Raw genomic sequence first — 23,650 nt, 5'->3', positions numbered from 1 at the left:
AAACTCGGGCATTTAAATTGGTAATTTCCAACAGGTTCATGAATACATGAGGGGTCTGGTAGCACAGAGAAGATTCTGTACTGTATTGACAAACAGATAATTGGATTCTCTGGTCCTTACTATGCCATCAGTGCTCATGTCGTCCTGGAACATGTGGATAAAGGTTGAATGCAACTCACTGCCAGGATAATGGTCTGGAGAGAAAGCCTCACTCTTCTCTGTGATCTCCAGCTTCAGGCTCATCTGAGCCCCCAGCAGGTAGAGGTGCCACAAGTCCTTTGGTACAGGAGCGGGGCCATGGTGCTCACATGCCTGCAGAGAGGACAGGGAAGACACGGGAGAAAAGAGGAAGAATCAAAACTAAATGTACCGTAATTTCCCGTCTGTCTGTTGAACCTGACCGTCAACTAGAAATAATTTCTTCCGTCTTCCTCATTCTAAAGACATTAGATCTTTTCCATGCTTTGTCTTTAAGTGCGTAAATGCTTAAGGAGCCAAGATGGCACAGTTACCTCCTGTCTCTGTGGTGAAGATCTTATCACTGAATTGACTTCTAATAACTCTTCCAGTGTATGTGGTGGCTGCAAAAAAAGTCAGTCATTCCACAGCAGGAGAAAAAGGGGTAGAATGTAACCTCAAAGCTGCATCTATACAGTATGTAAGCAAAAGTACCTGCATGACCAGGTGCTCTGCACCACATTTGGAGTTCCACTTGCTCCATGAGAAAGCGCAGGCAGAGGCGAAGAGGGCCATCTGTTCGTAGGCAGCATGTTCAGTAAGTGGGTCCTAAAGAGGAGAAACAGCACTCGCCTGATTTTATAATTTACAAAAAGTTTACAAGTTATAAGTGTTGGTGGTAAAGGTGGGGAATCAAAAAGGCGGACACACACTGTTCTCCCTGAAAGACACCATTTTTGATATTGCTTGTCTTGCTTTTTAATGGCAATTTGACAATGCTTGTGATTCCCATTTTATAAATTCCTGCACTTTTTAAAACAAGCACGTGTGAAAGATTTCCAGAGAGGTCAGAAAGGTTGGAAAACACTTCACCTTTTGATCTTATTTATGTTATTTTATTCTGAAAAGTAACCAGTAGTAGAAGATTACCTTGCCACAGGTGCTGACATATTTGTCGGTGTGTTCATTTACAAAGATGTTGATCCCTGCGTTGAGCATGGCTCTCTGCAAAACGGGGCCGCTCATCTGCTTTCCCAGGAGGTGAGAGAGGCCTTTCTCTTGCTCTGACAGCAGCATGCATTGGTCACCCTGTCATTACAATTAACAAAAGAATTCCCAAATTAAGGGGAAATTTTATTGCATGATGTGTGATTGTGCAGTACTTTAATGTTTTTTACCTGGATTGTGATGGTGAGATCAACGAATGCTCCTTTGACTGTAAAAACAGCAGAGTCTGGGCCCAGTGGCCTGAGTTCCCAACTCTGGAAGGGAAAGTTGGCATAGGTTTCCTGCATCAGCACAAATGCTTGGAAGGCGTCCATTTTGAAGGAGATCTCGGCCTCTTCCTCCTTGTAAGACACATCAGTGATGCCGTCCATCCTCCACTGCTTACCTGGAGGAGAGGACAGCTTTCATGACATGACGCTGGAATACCTTTCAAAGCCCCTTGTAAAACTACATTATGTAATAACACCGCATTTTCTAAAAAAAAAATTAATTAATTTTTACTTCATTATGTAATCTGCTGCATTTTGGAAAAACAAAGTAATAACAATATAAAAATAACAACCACACAACAATAATAATAGTAATAATAATGGGCCAGCATTGTGTCCTCACAGCAAGAAGGTTGCAGGTTCATAAGAGAAAATAAGTCTTTTTTATTATGTATATAATACGTTTAACTTAATTCTAGTCATGATTACTGCTAGAATACCTTTTGTTAAATAATGTTAATTAATTATTAAGCATTCTTCTAAAATGACACAACCATTGTGTTGAATTGTTACACAATGTACCATATTATAACATTTTAGTGTAAAAAAGTACAATTTTATCATAACTACCACAATGTATCATAACAGATTATTACACAATGTGGCGATATTACTTGAAGTGAAAATGTATTACATTATTACTAAATGTAATAGGTTACTCCAGATGTGTGAGGAGTTTGTGCATGGTGTGTGTGTCCCTGTGTGTGTCTCACCTGCAGCATCCCAGCGAGCCACTTGGGGAGTTTCCAAAAAGACGACACAGTCCGGCAGCCTCACAGACACAGTGACAGGAGGACAGCTCATGGTGTCAGTGTCATCTGAGCTCAACTTTTCTATGGGGTAGTAAAACACTTGTAACCCCGTGTCCAGCAGCTGCGGAGGATGAAAAAGAGAAAATAGGGTCGGTCAATAACAGGACCTGGTGGATGCAGACACTGAAAATCACTTTTCTATTGACCTGTCTAACTTCCCAGCTGTTGACATGGTGGGCTTGTGGTGGGAGGTGGAACACATCAAAGTAGAAAACCCCACCGAGAGGCGTGTACTCCATCAAGTCGACCACCTGGACATGTTCAGTGCTGTCCACTACTGTGAGGTCCTCAGAGGGAGATGTCAAGTCCCCTTCGGCTGAGAAGAACAAAACACCATCTATTTAATCTTGTGATTACAGACATTGTTAATGTAGATAAGCTTTGTCAGCCATAAGAAAAACAACTTAGTTATAGTTAGTTAGAAAGTGTTGTTCCATGTATGAAAACCCTGTCAGTTTGTTTTATTTTAATTGATTTTAAAATCCTTTTATCAGTGCTTAATGGTCTTGGTTCTTCTGATTTGTTTTCTTTTAATTGCCCCAAAATTTAGAACAAGTCCCACAGTCTTTCCCCTTAGATGTTCAGGAAGATCTAAGGAGATCTTACTTAATACTTTTTAAATGATTTACTTATTTTTCTTTTGATACAATATTTTTTTTATTTCGCTCATTTATTATAGTTAGTTCAATTCTGATTATAATTTATTTAATATTATTTAATCTTAGGAGTTTATCAATGTTTGGTTTATTATTTATTTATCTATAACTCTACCTCTGCTGTTTCTTTATTAGCAAACTAGTAAGAATGTGTTTTCTCAGCTCCTTTTTTTGTGTATGATTGTTTCTGTGAATGTCTTTGCATGTTTGTTTGGAGTGTCCAATTTACCTAATCCCCAAATCTGATTGATCGTTGGATTAATTGAGGGGATGACAGGTGTAACTCCTGTGTGGTGCGGCTGCCTTTGTGTTTACATTTGAAGCATCACTGGGTGTTTGATATTAGGCGTCTCACCAGAGAGTGCCTCCATCTGTGTCTGTATCTGGCTTCCTCGTCCTTCTGCAGTCTGGGCACTGGTTTTCCTCGACTGTGGACTGGCTGCGCTCTGTGAAGTACAGCACATGCACAGTAAGAATGAAAGCATCACAGTGAATGTAGGAACCCAACAATTTCAATACTTCAATCCAAGGGTTACCCTAAAACAGCATGTAAATGTTTCCTGTATATACAGTTCTTTTTACAATCTTCTTTCAGTGATTGTGAGCCCTTTTTCATTCCTTTTCTTTTACCTTTCTCCCCTCTACCCCTTGGATGGATTGCACTTCCTCATCCACTCTTTGCTGCTGAGTCTCATTGTCATCCTTCCCCTCCCCGTTGTCTCTTGTCTCCCCCTGCTCAGGTAGATCCACACCTGCTGGAATCTCATCACCCCCTGAAAGACTTCTGGGACCAAACAGAGGAGGAAAGACAAGAAAATAAAGCAACAGTGATGACCACATGACTGGTAACAGTGATATAATATCAGACCTGTGGCTTATTGTGTGTATTTTCAGGTGAGTCATCCTGGCGAGCGAGGTCAGGTGGTCATAGTGCGTGTGAAGAATGCGTACAGCAATGTCACTGACAGCCAACTGTTTTGGAAGCTCAAAGCCAAAGCCGACCTCTTCAAAGTTTAAACCTTTAAACCTGGATGGAGCAGTTAGACATGGAGACAAGAACTGAGTGCTTCAGATTCAGAACGTTACATTATTTTCTTTGGTTAGGTATCCATACCTTGGATTCTTCTCAAGGTTGGCCCACAGACACAGTGTGATGTTTTCATCTCTCACCACAGTCTGCATGTTGCCTGTTTCAGTGTCAGTGTTCTCACTGGCCCTCTGTCACCAAGGACACATACGGCACAAAGGACAGCAGTAATTCCAAAAAGTTATTACACATGATATTAAGCAGCAAACCATACACAATCATTATATTATCATCGCTAATTATTATATATTATTATATAATGTTATCATTATTATTATTATTATCATCGCTAATTTCCTTGTACTGCAGTTATAAAGTACTTCACAGTGTGAGCACATGGCAGATAGACTTCTCCTACCTTGAGGATCTCCTCAGCAGTGAGATGATGTTTAGAGTGGATTAACTCCTGCAAATTCATGAGAGCCTCTCGGTACCTGAGAGCCTCTTGTGGATCTGTGACATCTGCGAGCAGAGCTTCCAGCTCCTCAACCAGCTACAAGGGCAAATTGTACATGGGCTCATTTTTTTCAACATTAGAGTTCAGTGCCTGGCTTCACTCTATGCTTTTATAATTGTTTTTATTCAAATTGATTTGTTTTCAAAAAGAGACTAAATCCACCATTCCATTTTTATTAGTGGCCATGGACCAATCAATCAGCAAATCAGATCAATGCAACTCAAAGTTCTTCACAGGATGAATAAAAAACAAAGAACAACCTCCCCTCCACCCACCAATCATCCCTACCCATAAGATCCCTACACATAAGATTAAAACATTAAAAACAGAAATGAGAAAATGATGACATGTCTTTCATAAATCATAGCAATCAGCCCCGTAATTAATGAAGTGAAGTCACAATGACACATAGAATACAGACCTGGAGAGCGAGGCTACATTGCTTGAGCACAGGTGTGATGCTGACCTCTGGGTCATCTCTCCATAAGCTGATATATGTGTTAATATCCTGCTGTACTGCCGGGTCAGGACTACCTTCACAACGCATGTACCTCTCCCACTGTACAAAAAAACATACATATTTACATTATTACATATATTATTAATGTTTTTCCTGTTCAATGTAGCCACTGTACAGCCTTATTTTGCTTATATTCTGCTGGTCTCAATGTGGGTGTGGATCAAAGAATTATTATATTATACTGTACTTCAATCATCACCTTTTTTTTTTTTTGCCTATAGGAAATATTTGATCACTGGTAGAACTCAGACAAAAACAAACCATGGCGTTCTCCACAGCTTCAGCTTTCCATTTAGTTACTGCAGTATGGTTTTCTTCCAGTAGATGGCGTAATTCACTGAGTTCACTCTCCCTGCACTCTCTGTCCTGTTGGCACATGACAACCTTCAAACACTCCACACAACAGAGAGCATGTGCTGTGTCTGTTTTAGTAATGAACAGGAATCAGATAATCATAGATGGACATGACTGACATCTTACCTTTAATTCTAGTCTTTCCCGCTCCTTCTCCTTCCTCTCTCTTTCCAACCTTTCTTGTTCCTCTTTCTCTGCCTGTAGACGGGCTTCCTCTGGAAAGGAAAAACAACGATGCACTATTTTTTTAAAACTCTATTGTCTGGTAAAAACAAGTACTCAACAGCTGCATTTGTGGCCAGTTAAAATGAATATGGGCAGCTCTCTGACAGGGTTTTACCTTCCTCTTGCAGCCTCTTCTCCTCTTCCTCTTTCTGCTGCTTCACCTTCTGAGCCTTGGACAGTTTATGTCCCTTTTTTGATGACTTCAAACCATCACAAGACATAACACATAGTTCTTAATAGAGACACATCACTGGTTTATCTGTACCTAGGTGAAAATGGGTCGATTGCCAAGAAAAAGAACATGTACACACTGTGGATCTCACTGTTGAGCTTTGACTACTGAAATAATTTGAATATTAAGATGAAAATACATATTCTATCTATGATGATTATCTAAATTGGAAATTACACAGTTTAGAGACAAATTTTACTTTCTTTTTCGGAAACAAGAAGACTCACCATGTTGCAACTAAAACTCCAGCGTCTTGGTAACCATAGACACGCGTACGCATGCGCAGTCGTCTGTTTTCTTTTACGGCATAACACCAAAACGATTTACGGCCTGGTGTGCGGCGGCAGGGCTATCCAATGTACAGTGAAGGGGAGGACAAAGTGAAAAGGAGGCGCCTCTGCAGTGTAGTCTGAGTGAAACTGCCCTGCTAGAACAACACTTGTAAATATGAATGCACCGTTTAACACTTTTATGTGGTCATTTTGTGTCAACTACGTTTTGTGTAAAAACGCTAACAAATAAGCTAGCTAACTGGCTAGCTCCAGTGGCTTCATTCGCCCACGCCCACTGCTGGTGTCGTTTATGTATATCTGCTGTTGTCTGAAAATAACAGTCTGTGTTTTCTAACTCCTGCACCCACCACCACCTCCACCATAGATGGGGGAGATGTTGAGCAGGTTGAAGACCATAAATATTGTGGCACCGTCTTAATAAACTGAATTTCGCCTCCAACATTGATATTTTAAAGACATGTTAACAGCAGCAAAGTTATTTTTCTATGGAACCAAGTTTGACTATCTGGAATTACCATTACATATATCTGTGACGTCACTATGACTAGTTTCTTACTAACTAGGCAAAGCTATAGTTTCAGATATCCGCAATTCCGTTTTTACTAGTCACATGACCTTTTCCATTCATGTGTATGGGGTTTGTCATTATAGATATCTACAATTCAGTTGTAGATGTCTGTAACTGAACTGTAGACCTCTCTAATTCCAATTTCAAATATCTAGCCATTATTGACTAGTGACATTTCAAGTTTGAGATATCTACAACTTCATTTTGATTATCTGAAACTTAATTCAACATATCTAAAAAGGACAATGTAGATATCATGAACATGAATGATGACTGGATAAAGTTGTAGATATCTGAAGCTGGAATTAGATATAGCTACAATTCAGTTATATATATATCCCCAACTGAATTGTATATATCTATAACAAACCCCATACTGCAAAAGTAGATTGTATTAGTACTAGTAAAAACTGAATTACAGATATCTGTGACTCTAAGAATGGCGTTGCAGTTATTGTTAGTGAATATCCTGTCTACTGATTAAATGTTGAAAACAGCTTGCCATAAGCTCAGCTCCTTATCTGTTTTTATTACTGCTCCCTAAAACACTGCGTGCTGGCTTCACTCCATCAGTCTTCAGGACAGGATCCACTTACAGTCCCTACCTTTAAAAACTATGAAAAGTGGACACGAAGGTTAGCAGACTGGAATCTTCAAATTTTAAGTGATTGAAATCTTGGACCATTGAATTACCCTCTGAACTGATGCCAAATTAAGTTTAATTTGAATTGTCTTGTTTCAGGTGAGTGGAAGCCCCTGTCTTTCTAACATGGCCAACCCTTTGAGGGGAGAGGTTTTCAGACTGTACAAAAATGTAAGTGCAGAGCAACACATGCTCTGTGATAATATACACAGTACCGTAGTATCACACATTAAAGGCACTCTCAATTAGAATGTTGGGAATTTCCACTATTGGGTTCATTATGAATGCGGAAAATCGATCATATGTCACATGAGTGAAAAAGCTCACCACCATGCAGTCCCAGAGATTTATTTTAAGCTGCAACAAGCCTGCATCTTTACAGTTTTCCTTGGGCATCATGACTTATAATGATCTTAATAATCATTAATGGTCTCCCAAGTTAGCAGTTGAAGAAACCAGTTACTTTAAACTTCTTAACAGAAAACAACTTGCACATTTGAAAGTATGTTTCTTCAGTGCATATGCATCATATAGTCACTGTTTGTCAACAAAAAATACATGTTCAAAATGAATCTATTACGACTACTATTGCACCCTGGGCAGGTAGTGTACTAAAAGAAAACTGAATGTCCATGCAGGGTTATTGACTATAATGTAAACAAAATAATCTATCATAAATTAATAAACTATTCTAATAACTACTGAAATTACCACTGAGCACCAAAACTAATAAATAGCGCCAATGCATTATATTGATATATATTTATCCTTTGTTGTATTGATATTGAAGAAAATAATATTACAATATATATTGTAATTGAATTATTGCCCAGACCTAATGTTTTTGTAATGCTAGTAGTATTGTTTGTAAAATTACTGCCTTCTGTAGAATTTTATGTTATACTAAGTACTTTCATGCAATGTTTGTTTTTTAACATTACATTTTATAAATACATTAGTAACTTTGATTCATCTGTTCTCTCTATTTGTCACATTTTCCGAGAGTTTATACAAATACAAACAAATGAAGGTAGATTAGAGACAAGGGGTTTCATCTGTTTATGTTATATCGTCCTTCTACTCTATTGATGATAATGTAACGCTGAGGTTTTCATCATCCTTTAAAGCTGCTGTACGTTGGCCGAGACTATCCCAAAGGATCAGCGTATTTCAGAGATCGACTGAAGTCTGCCTTCATGAAGAATAAGGATGTGACAGACCCTGAGGAAATCCAGAAACTGGTGGCCCGGGGCGAGTTTGTCATCAAGGAACTAGAAGCACTGTGTTTCCTCAGGAAATATCGAGCCATGAAGAAGAGGTATTATGAGCCTGAACATTAATTACATACCGTACAGCTTCCTGATATAGACAGGATCAGTAAAGAAGTGTAAGACTGAATCATACAATGAACTGCATTTTGAATATGAAGTGTATATATTTGTAAATACATGGTTTATGTACATGTTTGCTGAGGAGCAAATGTATGTGACTGTGGATCTGCAACAATGTACTTTTGTTAAAAAAGCTGTGCTGTCCTGTAAATTAAGTAAATATTTATAAACTACCACAGTTTTTCCTCAATAATTTAACACAACTGCTGCTTTTTATGGAATTACAACATGAATTTAGTGTTGGTAAACAAATGAAGTGTGTCCGATTAAGTGTTTTTGTCAACCTCATGACCTGAAGACAGAAGATCAAGAAAACTATTTTTAAACTTTTAAAATAAATGTTTATTGGCTATGTTTTTGTCATGCATAGTAACATGGTTCAGGAAATTCAACAAGATATAAATTCAAAAGTGGGGATCCACAAAACCTTTCGCCCAAATTGTGTTTTATTTAAATAACATGCATACGTTGTTGTGTTTCATTTACCAAATGTGTATCTCTTGGAAATTTATTTTTTATCTATTGAAAATAAAATGGATCGGGAATGTGGACAATCAACCGACCCTAAATAGTATATTACAATGCAGAATATAACAAATACAAAAGTTAAAGTTACAGTGCAATGTTATAGGCTTGGTAAGCCACACTTAGTAAAGTAATATGAGGTCAGATCTCACATGAACCTCAAAAAATGAACTTAGAAAACATATTGCCTTTCATGTGAGAATGGTTGTTTCTGATAAGTACATCTCTGTGTCACTGAGAGCAGGATTTGTGTCGCCAGATTTCTCCTTTCCGTTCATAGTTAAGTCGAGCTTTCCTGTTCGCCTCATGACCTTATGAAGGAAGAGCACATATTAGTCAGCTGCTGTGCTGAGAGTTGTGATTTTTTATTTTTGACTGACATAACACTTACTCTGTCTCTAAAAAACGTGAATGTGTGATACAGAATTGTGTCTTCTTTCATCAACATGAGCCTTGAATCCACCCTCTCCTTCCAGCCTCCTGGAATTAAAAACCAAAAAAAGTTTGGTATACATAACCTACTGAAATAATTTCAACAGAAAACAGTGGATTACCTGTAAAGAGGCTTGTTATCAGCCCGACAATGATAGCTGTTACAGTTCCAATGAGACAGAAATAAAGGTAGGAAACAGAGTGTAGATGACTATAAATGAGGAGAAACAGGAGAAAACAGTTGTTACACACTCATTTATAAATATTAGAGTCAATTTCAGGCCCCCTAGCAGAAATGTACCTGCTAATTAACAGGTTAGTCATTTAATGTAATTACTTACTTGAAGCACTAACTTACTTCTAGCTCTCGTTTGTACCCAAATGTTTAAATGCACTTATTGTAAGACGCTTTGGATAAAAGCGTCTGCTAAATGACATGTAATGTAATGTAATTGCAGCATATAATGTGGAGAACATTAACAAATTCAAATCTGATTGTAATCAATGCCACAAATATCAGCCTTGTGGTGACATTAGACAAAGAGTTACAAAAAAACAAAAGCTATTACAATTCATCATCTTGTTACTATGACCTTTTTGGGCCTGTTGGTGGAGCTATTGGTTAAGTAAGGCAGTTGTGTTTTTAGTGTGGAGGACATGTCTATACCAAATTGAATAGGAATAAACCTTTTACATACTAACTGGATGTCACATAGTCCCATACTCCAGCCACGTAGGATCTAAATGTATTTTCTTATTCTTTTGGTGAATAAATGTTGCAACAATAGGAAATACATAATACATTCTTACATGCCATCAGTGATCTGCACTGGGGCTGTGGTGATGGTGCTTGGTTCTGTTGGCGCAGTGGGGGAGGTCCAGTTCAGGCTTCCTGTGGTGGTGAAGTTACATCCATCAGTGGTCAGTGGCAAAGGTCGGGTCATCTCAGGTGGAGGAGGGGATATCAGGCTCACAACACACACACTCACACTCACGATCAACCCGCTCACCACACCTGACAAACCTCCCTGTAGGATAACACAAGATTATTAATACAGATTCAGAGGATTTATAAAGAAGTGGCAAATGAGTTATGAATACGCTTTACTTAAAAGTTCCAAACAATTTGTTGCTACATAAGTGTAGTTATCTTTTTTTTTCCCTTTATTCCTTGGTATTATTGTTTATTTAATTACCCAAAAGAGCAGCAGACAGTAGAACTGATGTAGAATAACACTGCTAATGTGCAGTTCTAGACTGACTAATAACATAACATAATCTTTTTCTTTTTTCTTTTTTTTTGTTAATGTAAGTGATATAATTAAATGACGATGGACTTACTTTGGTATTAGCAAATGGACAGATGATACCCATTGTGAAGAGCCCAAGTAAAGGACCTGATACGATACCGCTGATGGTAACAGTTGCCTGTGTAAAAGACAAACAGTCATTATTCTGCCACAAAAATACAATAGAGAGATGGTAATGCCAACACAGTAGTGAGCAAATGTATAGCAATAGCAAGTTTTGACTGATCAGTTTCAAAAGGGCATCTATCTGTTGTTTGTTTGTTTTTTTTTAATCAGTTTTTTTGTCCAGAGACTGTGACACTTGCGTATAAACATGATTACCTGCATGATCCCTCCCATGACCGAGGACAGTCCAGCCATGGCAATGCACAAAACTCCATATGAGATAGCTGCAAACAAAGCAGCAACATGGTTTTATCCCATCAAACTAGTGAATAACTGGGTTTCTTGAGCAGTAGATTACAATTCACTTCTGTAAATTGTTCTGGGTGTGTTTTATTCCAACCTGTTTGCAGCTGTCTCACTTTGCTCGTGCCTAACAGACTTTGCTTTATTTAAACGTTACAATAAAAGAGCTCTAGGTGAAGTACACCACATGTTGTTATCAGGGACTCACTCATTCCTCTGGACAGCCATGTCAGTTGTTTCTCAGACAGGTTAGTGTACGGTTTGATCAGGTCCTCTATTGTCACAGCCGCCATTGCATTGATGCAGGAAGACACTGTGCTGGGGTTAAATGACAACAAAGCCATTAGTAAAACAGACAGGAACTGAAATTCAAATCTATATACTGTCCTATACTGCATTTTTAACAGCCAGTGTCACTTTAGTACAGGGCATCTGTAATCTGTTGGTATAGTGTGCTGCTGATATCGGTTTCTTTGAATACATGTGTAGAGAGTGCCAGAGTTTAAAGAATAAATGTCACATTCAGATTCAAGTTTGATGATGATTTTTGTTATTGCATTCATTCTACCTGAAGGCTATTAGTGGACATTGTCCAGGAAGACACGATGGGATTGGATTAAAGGAGTGAAATACATTTAATGTGGTGTAAAAACCTCAGAGAGCCACTCAATACTGCTGCGACAAACAGTCCCGAAATACCAGGAGAGCCAGTCAAGGTGTCCACCACCAAATATGGCATCAGCTGTGGAGGACAGATGACGGGCATTAACAGACGTGATGAGATCATCAAACGGGATGTATAAAGGAGTGACCGGTACAGTCGTGGCTTTTGTACCTGATCAGTAGTGGAGATAAGTCCCGCAGTCCACGGGTCACAGTTCTTATAGACAGAATAGAGACACATTCCTGCAAACACTGAGCACGTCAGGAAGCAAGAGAGACCAACCAGGTTGATGTATAGAGCTCTGTGTGAAGAATGAGAAGAGACAGACAATAAAATTAAATTAAAAAATTTAATTACATTAGCCTTGATGAGTGTGAATTAATTTACTCAATACTATTCACCAAGATTTTTCAGATGAATACAAATTTCAGCTATTACTGTATGTTTTGTTCAGGGACGACAGTAAAAGCTGAACTATAACCACAGCACAACAAAACCACAACGTCCCATTATATTGTGTTTTGACAAACGTGACTCACGCTCTGGCATGAGCGATGCTCTTGCAGGAGACGTATCTCTGAACCGGGCCTTGGTTAATCCCAAAGACTGCGACCCAGCCACACGTCCCTCCTATAGTTAATGTCCAAAACGTGTGTCTCCTTAGCGGGTTCATGTCAAAGCTGGATGGAGAAGGATGTTTTTTAACTCAGTAAAGGAATGAAATATATATATTTAATTTATCCTCCATATGGGTAGTGTTTTGAATGAAAATGTCTCTTCAGCCTCAGATCCTTATTATTCACACTCACTCCCACATGTTGATTCTTCCTCCTTGTTGTGAATCTGAAATGATGTTGGCAAATCCTCCTTGTAAGTTCACACACATGATTGTGACGGACAGATAACCTGCTAGCATTATTGCAATCTAGAAGAAGAAAATAGAGATCATTTAACTTTGTTTACCAAATGGTCCTGTTGTTTGGTTATATATGTTGTTGTTTTTTCTTGGGATAGGTTGCTGTGCATTTTCAAGAATGAAACCCGTGAACTCAGTGTCACTAATGTACTGAATGACGCTCACCTGGAACACATCAGTCCATACCACGGCCTTCAGTCCACCCTGTTACAATATAGGTGTATAGAATATGCATTAAAATAGTAAATAGTGAAATAAAATAATGAGGTATAAAATAATATCAATAACCTTTAAATAATAACTTTGTTTGGTAATTTGATTACTTAATACTTAAATTGAGCAGGGTAATTCATTTGTTTACTGACCAATGTGCAGTAAAGAATACAGACAGTGCCTGTTGAAAAAATTCCACCCCACAGATCTACATCCGTCACTGGAGAGAGAGAGAGAGAGAGAGGGAGATATTGACAATCCCAAAACACAAAAGGTAAAAATCCTCACATTCCAAAAAGCATCTACACAAGCCATCAGTCAGTGACCACACAACTTTAAGTGGTATGAATTGTTGATTTTCACTAAAAACAACCTACCTTGGCTTAAAGCTAGTGCAGGGCCATAGATGACAATTCCAGTGTAGAGGATCTGTGACAGAGAGAGAAAGACACAGAAGAACCCGCATATGAAAAGACTGAGGTTTTGACCCACTGAGGTTAAATCCTGACAACAAGTGGTGACTCTACTCTTACTCACTGTTTGAATCATGAAGAGCACAGTTCCCAGCAGACGGGTTACTCTGTTGAAGCGCAGCTCCAGATACTGAGGCGTGACACAGACAGACAGACAGACAGACAGACAGACAGAGGACAATAATTGTAATTAGGTGATATGATAATTAAACTTTGTTTATTAATGTAACATCAATTTAAGACAGTGCCACACATTTGTGGTAAATATGTAAAATTGAGCATTTTGACATCTGTTCTGGTCTGGTCTGTCATTTTCAAATTGTCAATTAAAATAATTTTATTGATAATGTCACAATAGATGCCAATTGATTAAAGGTGAAATTTTATTTCTGCTTGATCTGTGATGTTTTACTCTGTTTTACTGTATAAATTCATGTCTGCTGCTGTTCCACATTCATAATTACTTACCACTCTACTTACATTAGAGCAGTTGCCTTTTTTTCATAGAGAGACAACATGTAATTTACAGTCAGTACCTTTACTCCATTATGGACTCACCTCATATGTACTTGTGAGAGCCAGTCTGTAGAACACTGGCAGAAAGATCTCGGATGTGATCACAATGGTCAATACATATCCAAAAAACAATACTCCAAAGATGGCTCCGTAGCGGTACACCTACAGACCAAGGAGTATTTTTACTTTATTACTACAGTTTTCTGTGAAACTGGCAACAACATGCAATTTCATTTTATTTGTGACTTTCTCTGAACAGCAGCAACATATAAACGGGTGCAAATGTAAGCATAGAAACCTTCAAATTCTTTTATTTATGAGATACTTAAATCTGGAATATACTGTATTTATGTAACTCTGCCTTGTAGCCATTGAAAGATTCAGGTCACCTGCAGTAGCAGAGTGAAGTGAATGTTTTATTAATTGTAGTTAATGTTTAAGCCTGACAGTGAGGGACATTGAAATTAAGCTACCATTTACTTGAGACTTTTCATTTAATTCACGTTTCGTCATCTTGCACAGAACACTTAAATACTGTTATTTGTTCTTGTTCAGTGAGCATGACTGATGGGATTTTATTGGACATGGATATTTGTTCTGGTTCAAACATTCACAGTATCTATTTTTCCCTGAAGAAAGAAAAAATAGAAACTGCTGAATAAAATAAATAGGTCATTTTGTAATATTTGTTATTTTTTATGTAATGACTTTACCTTCCTTTATTTGATTTTCTTTCTTTTTTTTTACAGTAACTGACAAAATTACAGAGCTTTAGAGGGTTAACCTTAGAGAGTCGAGGATATACTGTATTATCAAGCATTACACTCACAATACAGTATGTAGATCATGGTTAATTTCAATTATTGGATTAATAATAAGGGCAAAATATCTTTAACAATAGTAACTTTAAAATCACCTAACCACCCAACAACATAAAGTGATTTATTTTGAAGTGCCACATGGGGGAGACAGCATTGTTCCAGGGCCTCATGATTCATAATGATATTATTTAAGATTCTTTTAATTCACTTTAGAAGGTTAACTTAAAAAAGTATTTATCCTTAGTAGCAACAATGTTATTTTGCAAAGTAGGCAACATGTTTTTGTATATATATATATACATTAAAGCAGTAGCATTGGCCTTGTCAACCTACATCTGAAAGAAATACACTTTGTCCTAGTCTAAGTGTTTTGCTATTTCAAGCTACAAGAGCAAAATGAACACTGAGAAGCCCAAATCAAAACAAACAAAAATAAACAAGAACAAAATCTTCTCCTGCTTTACCTCAGCTGGGTTGGCCAGCAGTGTGTTGGACGACATGAAGGACGCAGTCAGGGACATGGAGACAGGCAGAGCTGTCATGGAGCGCCCACCAGTTAAGAAGTCCTTGGAATTTCCTTCGTGCCGACCGGCCCATGCGTAGTAAACCCCTATAAGACTGGACCCCACCAAGACAAGAGCCAATACCACATAGTCTGCAACCTCAAAGTCTCCTGACATTGTACTGCTGTCAGATCAAAACTAGAAACACAAATGAGGAGTCATTTATTCAGACTGTGCAGTGAGCACCTTTGAATCAGAGTCCCTGATGAATGATTGGAAATCTTCCAATATGTAACTACAGAGGGAGTGTGTTATTTTCGTTATTTTATTTTAACACACAGTAAACTAACTGGCACTCTATTTCAGTATTATATTGTATGTAAAAAAATAACAAACAGTGTACCTAACCAAAAATGATGGCATTAACAGGATATTAAATGCAGGGTTTCTTACTTTTATCCAGTGCAGTGAGAGCTGGACAGACCATCAGCTCATCACACTGTGTTCCCTGTAAACCAACAAACATGCACTCCCTGGCACTGATGGCAATGGGAGAAAGGTCACATGTACAAAAACAGCAGCGCTCGAGACAGAAAGGGTGAGGCAAAGATCCATCTTCTCTAGGTTTTTATTACAAAGCATTTCAAAAATGGAGCACACAGAAAGGTCTTTACATCAAAGAGGAAAAAAAACTTTCATTTTGCCTGATTCTTGAATACATAAGTGAGCATGTTAGGGTCAATCTGTTACAAATTGATAGTTAGTTGGCTTCTGTTCTCAAAGGTACACAAACAACCCAGTGCTTATTCATATTTAGCTAGAGTATTAAACAAAATGTAAGCAATTTGAAGAAAAAAATAAACATTTTATACATTACAAGAAAATTGAATTTGATCAAAAATGGAACCACAAATTGAATTTAAGTTTCATCTCAGGTGGGAATGTAGCTTTTGGTTAAGTCCAGCTCAACATCACAGTACGCAGGATTTGTGTTGCCAGTTTTTTTCTCTCCGTTGCTTGTCAGGTCAAGTCGTTCTGTTCGTCTCATGACCTGAAAAGTAAAGAGCACAAAGCAGGCGTCAGCGTGCAGCGCTTCTGAAACCTATGATAATGATTAACTGCTCACACTCACTCTGTCTTTGAAAAACCTGAGCAGGTAATAAAGAGTTGTGTCTTCTTTCATGAATGTGAGTCCTGATTCCACCTGCAGCGACCAGCCTCCTGAAATAAACACAAACACATCCGACCATCTTCAAGCTCAAGACAAATATTTCCATGAGCAAAGTAAAAAAAAAAGATATTTGATGGATTTTACCTGTGAAAAGGCTGACTATCAGCCCCACACTGATAGCTGTTAGGGTTCCAATGGGACTGAAATAAAGGTAGGACACAGAGTACCAGTTTTCTGCCAACGCAGGTCTGTTCAAATACAGAAAGACATTAACATGAAATAAAATAAAAGAAGAAAAAGTGTAACTTGATATTACATTGCCATTTTGAATCCTTAGGTGGGAATTATCCTGTACCCGCATATTAAAGGTCCAGTGTGTAATGTTTAGAATGGAAACAAAATATACTATCCATGTTTGTATAAATGTATAATCACTTAAAATAAATAAATGAGATTTGGTTTTCCTAGCCTTAGAATAAGCCTTTTTTCCTAAGGCACATCTTCAGTGAACACGTCAATCTAATAACCAATCACAGCTAGATACACACCTGTCACCAAGGTGTTGCGCTGGGGTTGTGATGATGGCGCTTGGTTCTCTTGGCAGAGCCGTGGTGGTCCAGTTGAGGCTGCCTGGGCTAGTGAAGTTACAGCCCTCAGTGGTCAGAGAAAGAGGCCTTGTCAACTCATGAGTGGGAGGGTGTATCTGGGCTCCAATGCCCACCCACAGAGACAAGATCAACCCTGACACAACACCTGACAAAGCTCCCTGGAAGACATTTGTATCACTAAATGTGCAGTGAATGGGTTGTACATAGGAGTAGGAATAACTCTGTCTTCACCTGCTTCATCTACAGCAGTATGAATTGTGTCAACATAAGGATTGGTCTTACTTTGGAATTGGCAAATGGACAGAGGATACCCAGTACAAACAGGCCAAGTAAAGGACCTCCAATGATGCCAAATATACTGATGGCTGCCTAAGTAAAGAGAAATAAAACACTTAAGTTGTAGGGCTGATTCCTCAACCCCAGTGAGAGCCTTTTAAATCATCAAAAATCACAAACGATGCATTATTCAACAAGTTTCATTGTTGAAGGTCCAGTGCATTACATTTAGTTGGGGGTTACTAGCAAAAATTGAATATACTACCCATAGTTTACATAAGTATACTGTAAAATACAATTTGTTTCCATAGCCTTTAAATACGTTGTTTATATGTACTTAAGGCAAGGGCCTTGTTTTATGGAGGATGCCATCTTGTACCACCATGTTTGTATAAAAGCCTGATCAGATAAACTTTTTGCCTTTTAATGCACATTAATTTTCTGCGAACAAAGAATGATGTTGATATGACTGATATGCTCTGTGTGGAGTCTGCATGTTCTGCACGTTCGACACATTTGGTCCATTTTGGCCGAACGCTCAGTTGCAGTGGCTCAGTGATCAACCCTGATGGAGGGTTCACAATTTCCGGCGTATAATGACAGTTAAGATCCCTTCCCTCCTCCCTAATTAGTTACACAATGGACCTTCAAGCAAGACACTATAAAGGAGTAAGAAAACATCCACTCTACCTGCAAGATCCCTCCCATCAAGGATGACAATCCAGCCATACCAATGCATAAAGCTCCATATCCAAGACCTGCATAAAAGAAGTCATTTAAACTGAAACTACAACTTAACAGCATTACATTGATTAGTGGAAAATTCATTCAGCAGAGATGTTGTACACAGGGACAAGCCAGTCCACTCACTGAGTCCTTTAGAGATCCAGGCCAGGTGTTTCTCAGACAGGTTAGTGTACGGTTTAATCAGATCCTCCACTGTCACTGCAGCCAGAGCATTGATGCTGGAAGACACTGTGCTGGGGGTTGATGACCAAACACCAAAATCACATACCATATAGTTGATTATACATATTCGTACACCTTTTTTGTTGTTAGTCTCTCTTCATAGCATTGAACATGAGCTAATATAGTGAACAAAGCAATTAGCAATGAAGAAATTAAAACTGTACTATTGTACAATCTCTGTGCAACACACACTAGACTTTTCAGTCTGTGAGGAGCATTCGTTGAGAGAGATAAATTCAATGTTAAGAACTGTATTAACCTTAAAGATCCACTATATGCTGCTGCAACAAAGAGTCCAGGAAGACCAGGGTAGTCCTGCAAGATGTCCATCACCAAATATGGCATCAGCTGCAGAAGAAAAGTTGTTAGTCGTGCTCACTTATAGCAGAGCTACATGGTGTGGATGTTTTAGATGTAATGTCTTATCATCTAAGTTAGACCATCATTAAAATGTGGGGTTAAACCAATAGTATATAAGATATTAAACTGCATATCACATGAGCACAATTACCCTTAATTTGTGTCATGAGTCCATCTGCCTATCTTATCTAATCTTGTCAAATAAAAGCATTTGATGCCCCAAAATCTATGAACATTATACCTGATCAGGAGCAGAAACCAGACCAGCTTTCCATGGGTCACAGTTCTTATAAACAGAATAAAGGCACATTCCTGCAAAAACGGAGGATAGCAAGATGGCCCACAGGCCTAACAGGTTGACGTACAGAGATCTGGATAAGAAAAGAAACACACAGAACTTGAATTAAACATAGACAAAATGGAAATATCAGATGCAATAGTAATGTTACTGGCAGAGTATCTTTAAGAACCCATCATTTTGGGACATGTACCACCCTGTAATGCAATACTCACACTCTGGCATGAGTGATACTTTTACAGGAGATGTATCTCTGGACCTGGGACTGGTTGATCCCATAGATACTGATCCACACAAATGTCCCACCAATGGTTATGGTCCAAAATGTGTGTCTTCTGAGAGGGTTTGTGTCAAAGCTGGTGACACAGGAAAAAGAGGACAAAGCTAAAAGTTTTTATGAAGTTGACAGAAACTATTTATCTGTCCTGTAGATCAGAGCTTGTATTATCCATGTTTCACAAAGAAGTGCTCCATCACCTGAAGACATTATTCTAAAATAAAGTGGCCTCTATAGCCTCACAGAAACCAAAACTGATTTAGAATCTAGAACTAGTTTAAACTTAAGGAGTTGATGCAGATTGTCAGAGTTCTCTTAGAATATACCTGTGAAATTCACACATGTAAAAATGAAATGAAAACACAAGCCTATCACTTAAAACAGCTTTATATTTGCACTGATCATGTCGTCATACTCACTCCCAAACATTGAGTCTCCCTCCTTTTTCTGAATCTGAAATAATGGGCAGGATTCCACCTTGTACGACCACAGACCTGATGATAACAGACAGGAAGCCTGCAAGCATGACACCAAGCTGAGGGAGAAAATGTACACTTTTTTTGGATTACATTATAGATAGCATATCAATATGTGCGTAATATTATTCACTGTATTATTATTTTAGCAACATGAGCCAAAACAATTGTTTTAATTGAAATTGTGCCACTCTATGGAGGAGATGAGGGCAGCTGAGGTGTGTTTTTATCAATAGATGCTGTCTGTCTTGGCCAGGACAGTCTTTTAAAAGAGATTCTTACTCTCAGTGAGTACATCCTTGTTAAATAAAGGTTTCAGTGTTGTGTCTATATAAAGTGGATATGGCAAATAGAACTATTCATTGTATATTAATATAATTTCTTGCAGCAGCCTACCTGAAAGACATCAGTCCACACCACTGCCTTCAGCCCACCCTGTTACAATGTAATTGTACATTAAAATCCAGGAAATAAACCCATAAAATGTATGAAGAAAACACTTTGTGAAGTAATTGTATGGAGACACCTACCATTGTACAGTAAAAGGTACACACCACACCTGTGGAAATGACTGCACCCCACAGATCCATACCAGTTACTGCAAAAGGAAGAAGTGGTCACACACTGGTCACTTCACTGAGCAAAACAAAGCAGCTTCAAGTGCAGCTTCATGTAGAGTGTGTGTGTAACATGAACCTGACTGATGTGGAATGAAACCAGCATACCTTGATTTAAAGCTAGAGCTGGGGCATAGATGACTATTCCAGTGTAGAGAATCTATAACAAAAGCAGATATAGTTAAATGACACACAAGTGGGAGATTTGTGGTTTGACTGACAAAAGGTCAAAGCCCTGTAATTATGTGTTGACTTGCTTCTCACTCACCGTCTGCACAATGAAAAGCACAGTTCCCAGAAGACGGGTTGCTCTGTTGAAACGCAGCTCCAGATACTTGGCAGAGACATGACACGGACAGAAAAGACAATTAAAAAAAAGAAGCTATGATCAATTTGTACTAAACTCACCTTAAAGATGCGCTGCGTAACTCTCAGTTATTCAGGTTTTTTGTTGTTGATGTTATTATTCTGCCTGTTTGGTCTTCATGAACTGAGACAGGGTAACATTATTGTGGGCGGGAGCAATGAGCATTTATCTTGTCAAACTGCTGAATGACCTGTTTTTTTGAGCAGTAGAGTTCTCTTCTGAAACTTTATGTGGTCACTTCTTCAGTCATACTACAAACTGTTTACTGCCTTCTCGGGTTACTTGTGTAATGTTGTTGTTGCCTTCATTCATCTTCCCATAAAACAAATCACACAAGATCCAAACACTATACTGAAAAATGAAGAAAGAGAGTCATATGGAGCTGATAGCTGTACATGTAATCTACATTGTGTGAAGTCATTTTGTCAATAGTTTGACTCTAACAGACATTTGTATTTAAAAGTTACGCACTAAAATGTAAACTTTACCTAACTCTGTTACATCTTTCTGTTTTTATCAAAATAAGACGACAACAAGGACGCACTTTAAGCTGTTCTATTGTGATTGTGAGCAACTCTTACGCCAACCTTTTACATGCAGCAGTCAAATGTCTATGCAAAACAAACAACCTAGATTGCATCAGAAATCCAGAAGACATACAAATAACATGATACAAAACGATGTAGAGACCGTACAATAAGTTAGCACATAGAATTCAAAAGTAATCTCACCTCATATGTGCTGGTGACAGCGAGCCGGTAAAAGACTGGAAGAAAGATCTCAGATGTGACCACCATGGTGATGATATAGGAAAGACCATAAAATCCAATACTGGCTCCATAGTGGTACACCTAAGCACCAGGGATCGTAGGAATTAATGTTCTCTTTGGTTACGGCTTTTGTCTGAAATCAACTTCCTTTTAGCAAGAAGAAGTGTTGATATGGAGATATTGGTATGTAGTTTGGATATATCTATTCACCACACTGAGGAGCTGTGATCACCCTTTGTTTGTGTTCAGTGAGCAGAGGGTTTTATATAAAGATGTATCGTCTGATTAAGCTTTGACTCACATACTGTATCTATAAACTCTTCTATATTCCAGAGGCATTCTGAATAAGCAAATAAAGACTCAAAGAAACGATAGTGAGTCAGTGACATATCTCACCTCCACAAAAAAAAGTCTTCTTGCACCAAATAAATACCCCCTTCCAAGTTGAACCAGACAAAAAAAATGACAGTTTTTGCATATTTCCCCTGGGAATCTGCTATGAACTTACCTCTGCTGGATTTGACAGCACAGTGATGGCTGACATGAAGCTGGCAGTCAGGGACAGGGAGACAGGCAGGGCTGTCAGTTTGCGTCCCCCCATTAGGAAGTCCCCGGAACTTCTCTTGCCCCTGTCCGCAAAGGCAAAGTAGACCCCGACTGCAGCCGACACCAGCAACATGCAAGCAAAGACCACATAGTCTGCCATCACAAATGAACCTGACATTGGAGATTCCTCTGACATTTTGGTAGAAAACAGAACCAAACCAGAAATAAAACTGTTCAGAAAGTTATTCAAACTGTCTCATATGTTCTGCACACAGACATAGACAGTCCTCTGTGGATGGATGAATGGTCCTCCTCGACACTCAATGCTGAGCCATAATCAGGACAAGAGACCGAAACCTTTTAAGTATGTGCGTGTGTGTGTGTGTGTGAGTGTGTGTGAGAGAGAGAGACCGAGAGAGAGAGAGAGAGAGCATTCCAAGCAGGTACATACAGTATGAAGTCAACAGAATGAATTGTTCAGCTAATCACAGGATAAAGCGATCATCAGTTCTTTACACACCACACACACGTACAAATTCTTGCAGCCATCCTTTTAATGACTCTGCATTGACTTTCATTCATTTGGACAGCCTGACCAAAGGTTTAGCTCTAACCTCAACCAGTCAGTGCCTAATCCTAACCTTAACCTAACCACAGTTCAAATCTTAGCCCTAAAACATAACCAGTTCCTCAGAAATGTAGTTCTGACCACTGGTCCTGACAAGGTCACTGTTTATGCCAGCAACGTTTCTAAAGAGGTAACTAAGAACACACACACACCACAACAGCAGGAGCACATAAAAAAAACGTGTACAGGGACAAGAGTAATTGCTCATGGATGACATCCAGGCATATTAGACTTTTTCATTAACCTACGAGTTATTTTCTGAACAGGTTGAGATTGGTGGATTTAAATCTTTGTCATATTATGCTGCCCTTTTGGTCAGGTCTCTCTTGTAAAAGAGTAAGTGAGACTTTACCTGGTTAAACAGTCGTTTTACAGTACATAAATTAAAAAGTGGAATACAACCGTCATAACGTTCTCATGATAGAACGTGATTAAATCAACCAGCAAATTTGTGAACCTGAAAGGAGCAAATGATTGAAAAGCAGAGTGATTAGTCGAAATATAAATATATATATAAAAACGTCTTAAGAAAGTTTAAAAATGCAAACGCAAATGCAATAAAGAAAAATATGCACAATGAGATCATAATATATGTATGGAAGCCTGTTTCTGCCACATGGAAAAAAAAGGTCCTGAATATGAGATGCTAATTCATTATTATGCGATTAAAAAAGAATCTCATATTTAAGAGATTCTTAGCCATAACTTCAAGATACCATCTCATACTTATGACATGGGTGTGACTTCTTTTTTTCAAAGTCTTCTATATTATCATATAGATATGATAATGAGAATATAAAATATTAAAAAAATA

At 38.4% G+C, this 23,650-nt stretch overlaps 4 protein-coding genes across 6 annotated transcripts; 1 reads left to right on the top strand and 3 right to left on the bottom strand.

The window, feature by feature from the left end:
• Positions 1 to 36: 36 nt before the first annotated feature.
• On the bottom strand, positions 37 to 6,119 carry dnai7 (dynein axonemal intermediate chain 7). The gene is made up of 16 exons (XM_058624338.1): positions 6,025 to 6,119; positions 5,681 to 5,765; positions 5,467 to 5,555; positions 5,248 to 5,352; positions 4,888 to 5,025; positions 4,368 to 4,502; positions 4,037 to 4,140; positions 3,791 to 3,949; positions 3,553 to 3,706; positions 3,278 to 3,368; positions 2,413 to 2,582; positions 2,168 to 2,327; positions 1,356 to 1,570; positions 1,108 to 1,266; positions 673 to 786; positions 37 to 312 (listed from the first exon to the last, which is right to left on the bottom strand). Exons 1-16 carry the CDS (start codon positions 6,025 to 6,027, stop codon positions 37 to 39), a joined length of 2,157 nt encoding a protein of 718 aa, XP_058480321.1. The 5' UTR covers positions 6,028 to 6,119.
• On the top strand, positions 6,119 to 8,865 carry lyrm5a (LYR motif containing 5a). 2 transcript variants are annotated; one of them, XM_058624342.1, is made up of 4 exons: positions 6,119 to 6,238; positions 7,232 to 7,293; positions 7,401 to 7,472; positions 8,429 to 8,865. In XM_058624342.1, the coding sequence occupies exons 3-4, from the start codon at positions 7,428 to 7,430 to the stop codon at positions 8,639 to 8,641; spliced, it is 258 nt and encodes an 85-aa protein (XP_058480325.1). In that variant the 5' UTR covers positions 6,119 to 6,238; positions 7,232 to 7,293; positions 7,401 to 7,427; the 3' UTR covers positions 8,642 to 8,865. The 2 variants fall into 2 exon arrangements, with proteins under 2 accessions (XP_058480325.1, XP_058480326.1); XM_058624343.1 differs by lacking the exon at positions 7,232 to 7,293.
• Positions 8,866 to 9,197: 332 nt separating this feature from the next.
• Positions 9,198 to 15,665, bottom strand: LOC131456227 (sodium-coupled monocarboxylate transporter 1-like). Of its 2 annotated transcripts, XM_058624339.1 has the most exons (17): positions 15,435 to 15,665; positions 14,192 to 14,311; positions 13,698 to 13,763; positions 13,538 to 13,589; positions 13,313 to 13,380; positions 13,113 to 13,151; positions 12,841 to 12,956; positions 12,571 to 12,711; positions 12,203 to 12,332; positions 12,021 to 12,109; positions 11,576 to 11,685; positions 11,281 to 11,348; positions 10,991 to 11,077; positions 10,460 to 10,677; positions 9,772 to 9,860; positions 9,609 to 9,697; positions 9,198 to 9,528 (listed from the first exon to the last, which is right to left on the bottom strand). In XM_058624339.1, exons 1-17 carry the CDS (start codon positions 15,648 to 15,650, stop codon positions 9,409 to 9,411), a joined length of 1,818 nt encoding a protein of 605 aa, XP_058480322.1. In that variant the 5' UTR covers positions 15,651 to 15,665; the 3' UTR covers positions 9,198 to 9,408. The 2 variants fall into 2 exon arrangements, with proteins under 2 accessions (XP_058480322.1, XP_058480323.1); XM_058624340.1 differs by lacking the exon at positions 9,772 to 9,860 and having other exon boundaries at positions 9,419 to 9,528.
• Positions 15,666 to 16,094: 429 nt separating this feature from the next.
• Positions 16,095 to 22,537, bottom strand: slc5a8 (solute carrier family 5 member 8). The gene is made up of 17 exons (XM_058625446.1): positions 22,171 to 22,537; positions 21,624 to 21,743; positions 20,794 to 20,859; positions 20,634 to 20,685; positions 20,439 to 20,506; positions 20,305 to 20,343; positions 19,852 to 19,967; positions 19,371 to 19,511; positions 19,099 to 19,228; positions 18,757 to 18,845; positions 18,399 to 18,508; positions 18,219 to 18,286; positions 17,535 to 17,621; positions 17,193 to 17,410; positions 16,789 to 16,892; positions 16,606 to 16,694; positions 16,095 to 16,524 (listed from the first exon to the last, which is right to left on the bottom strand). Exons 1-17 carry the CDS (start codon positions 22,402 to 22,404, stop codon positions 16,405 to 16,407), a joined length of 1,851 nt encoding a protein of 616 aa, XP_058481429.1. The 5' UTR covers positions 22,405 to 22,537; the 3' UTR covers positions 16,095 to 16,404.
• Between the last annotated feature and the right edge of the window lie 1,113 nt (positions 22,538 to 23,650).

The sequence above is a fragment of the Solea solea genome, chromosome 3 (assembly GCF_958295425.1).
Source record: "Solea solea chromosome 3, fSolSol10.1, whole genome shotgun sequence".
Classification (NCBI taxonomy): Eukaryota; Metazoa; Chordata; class Actinopteri; order Pleuronectiformes; family Soleidae; genus Solea; species Solea solea.
The sequence above is the reverse complement of the archived record's forward strand: the minus strand, read 5'-3'. Positions and strand labels throughout refer to the sequence as shown.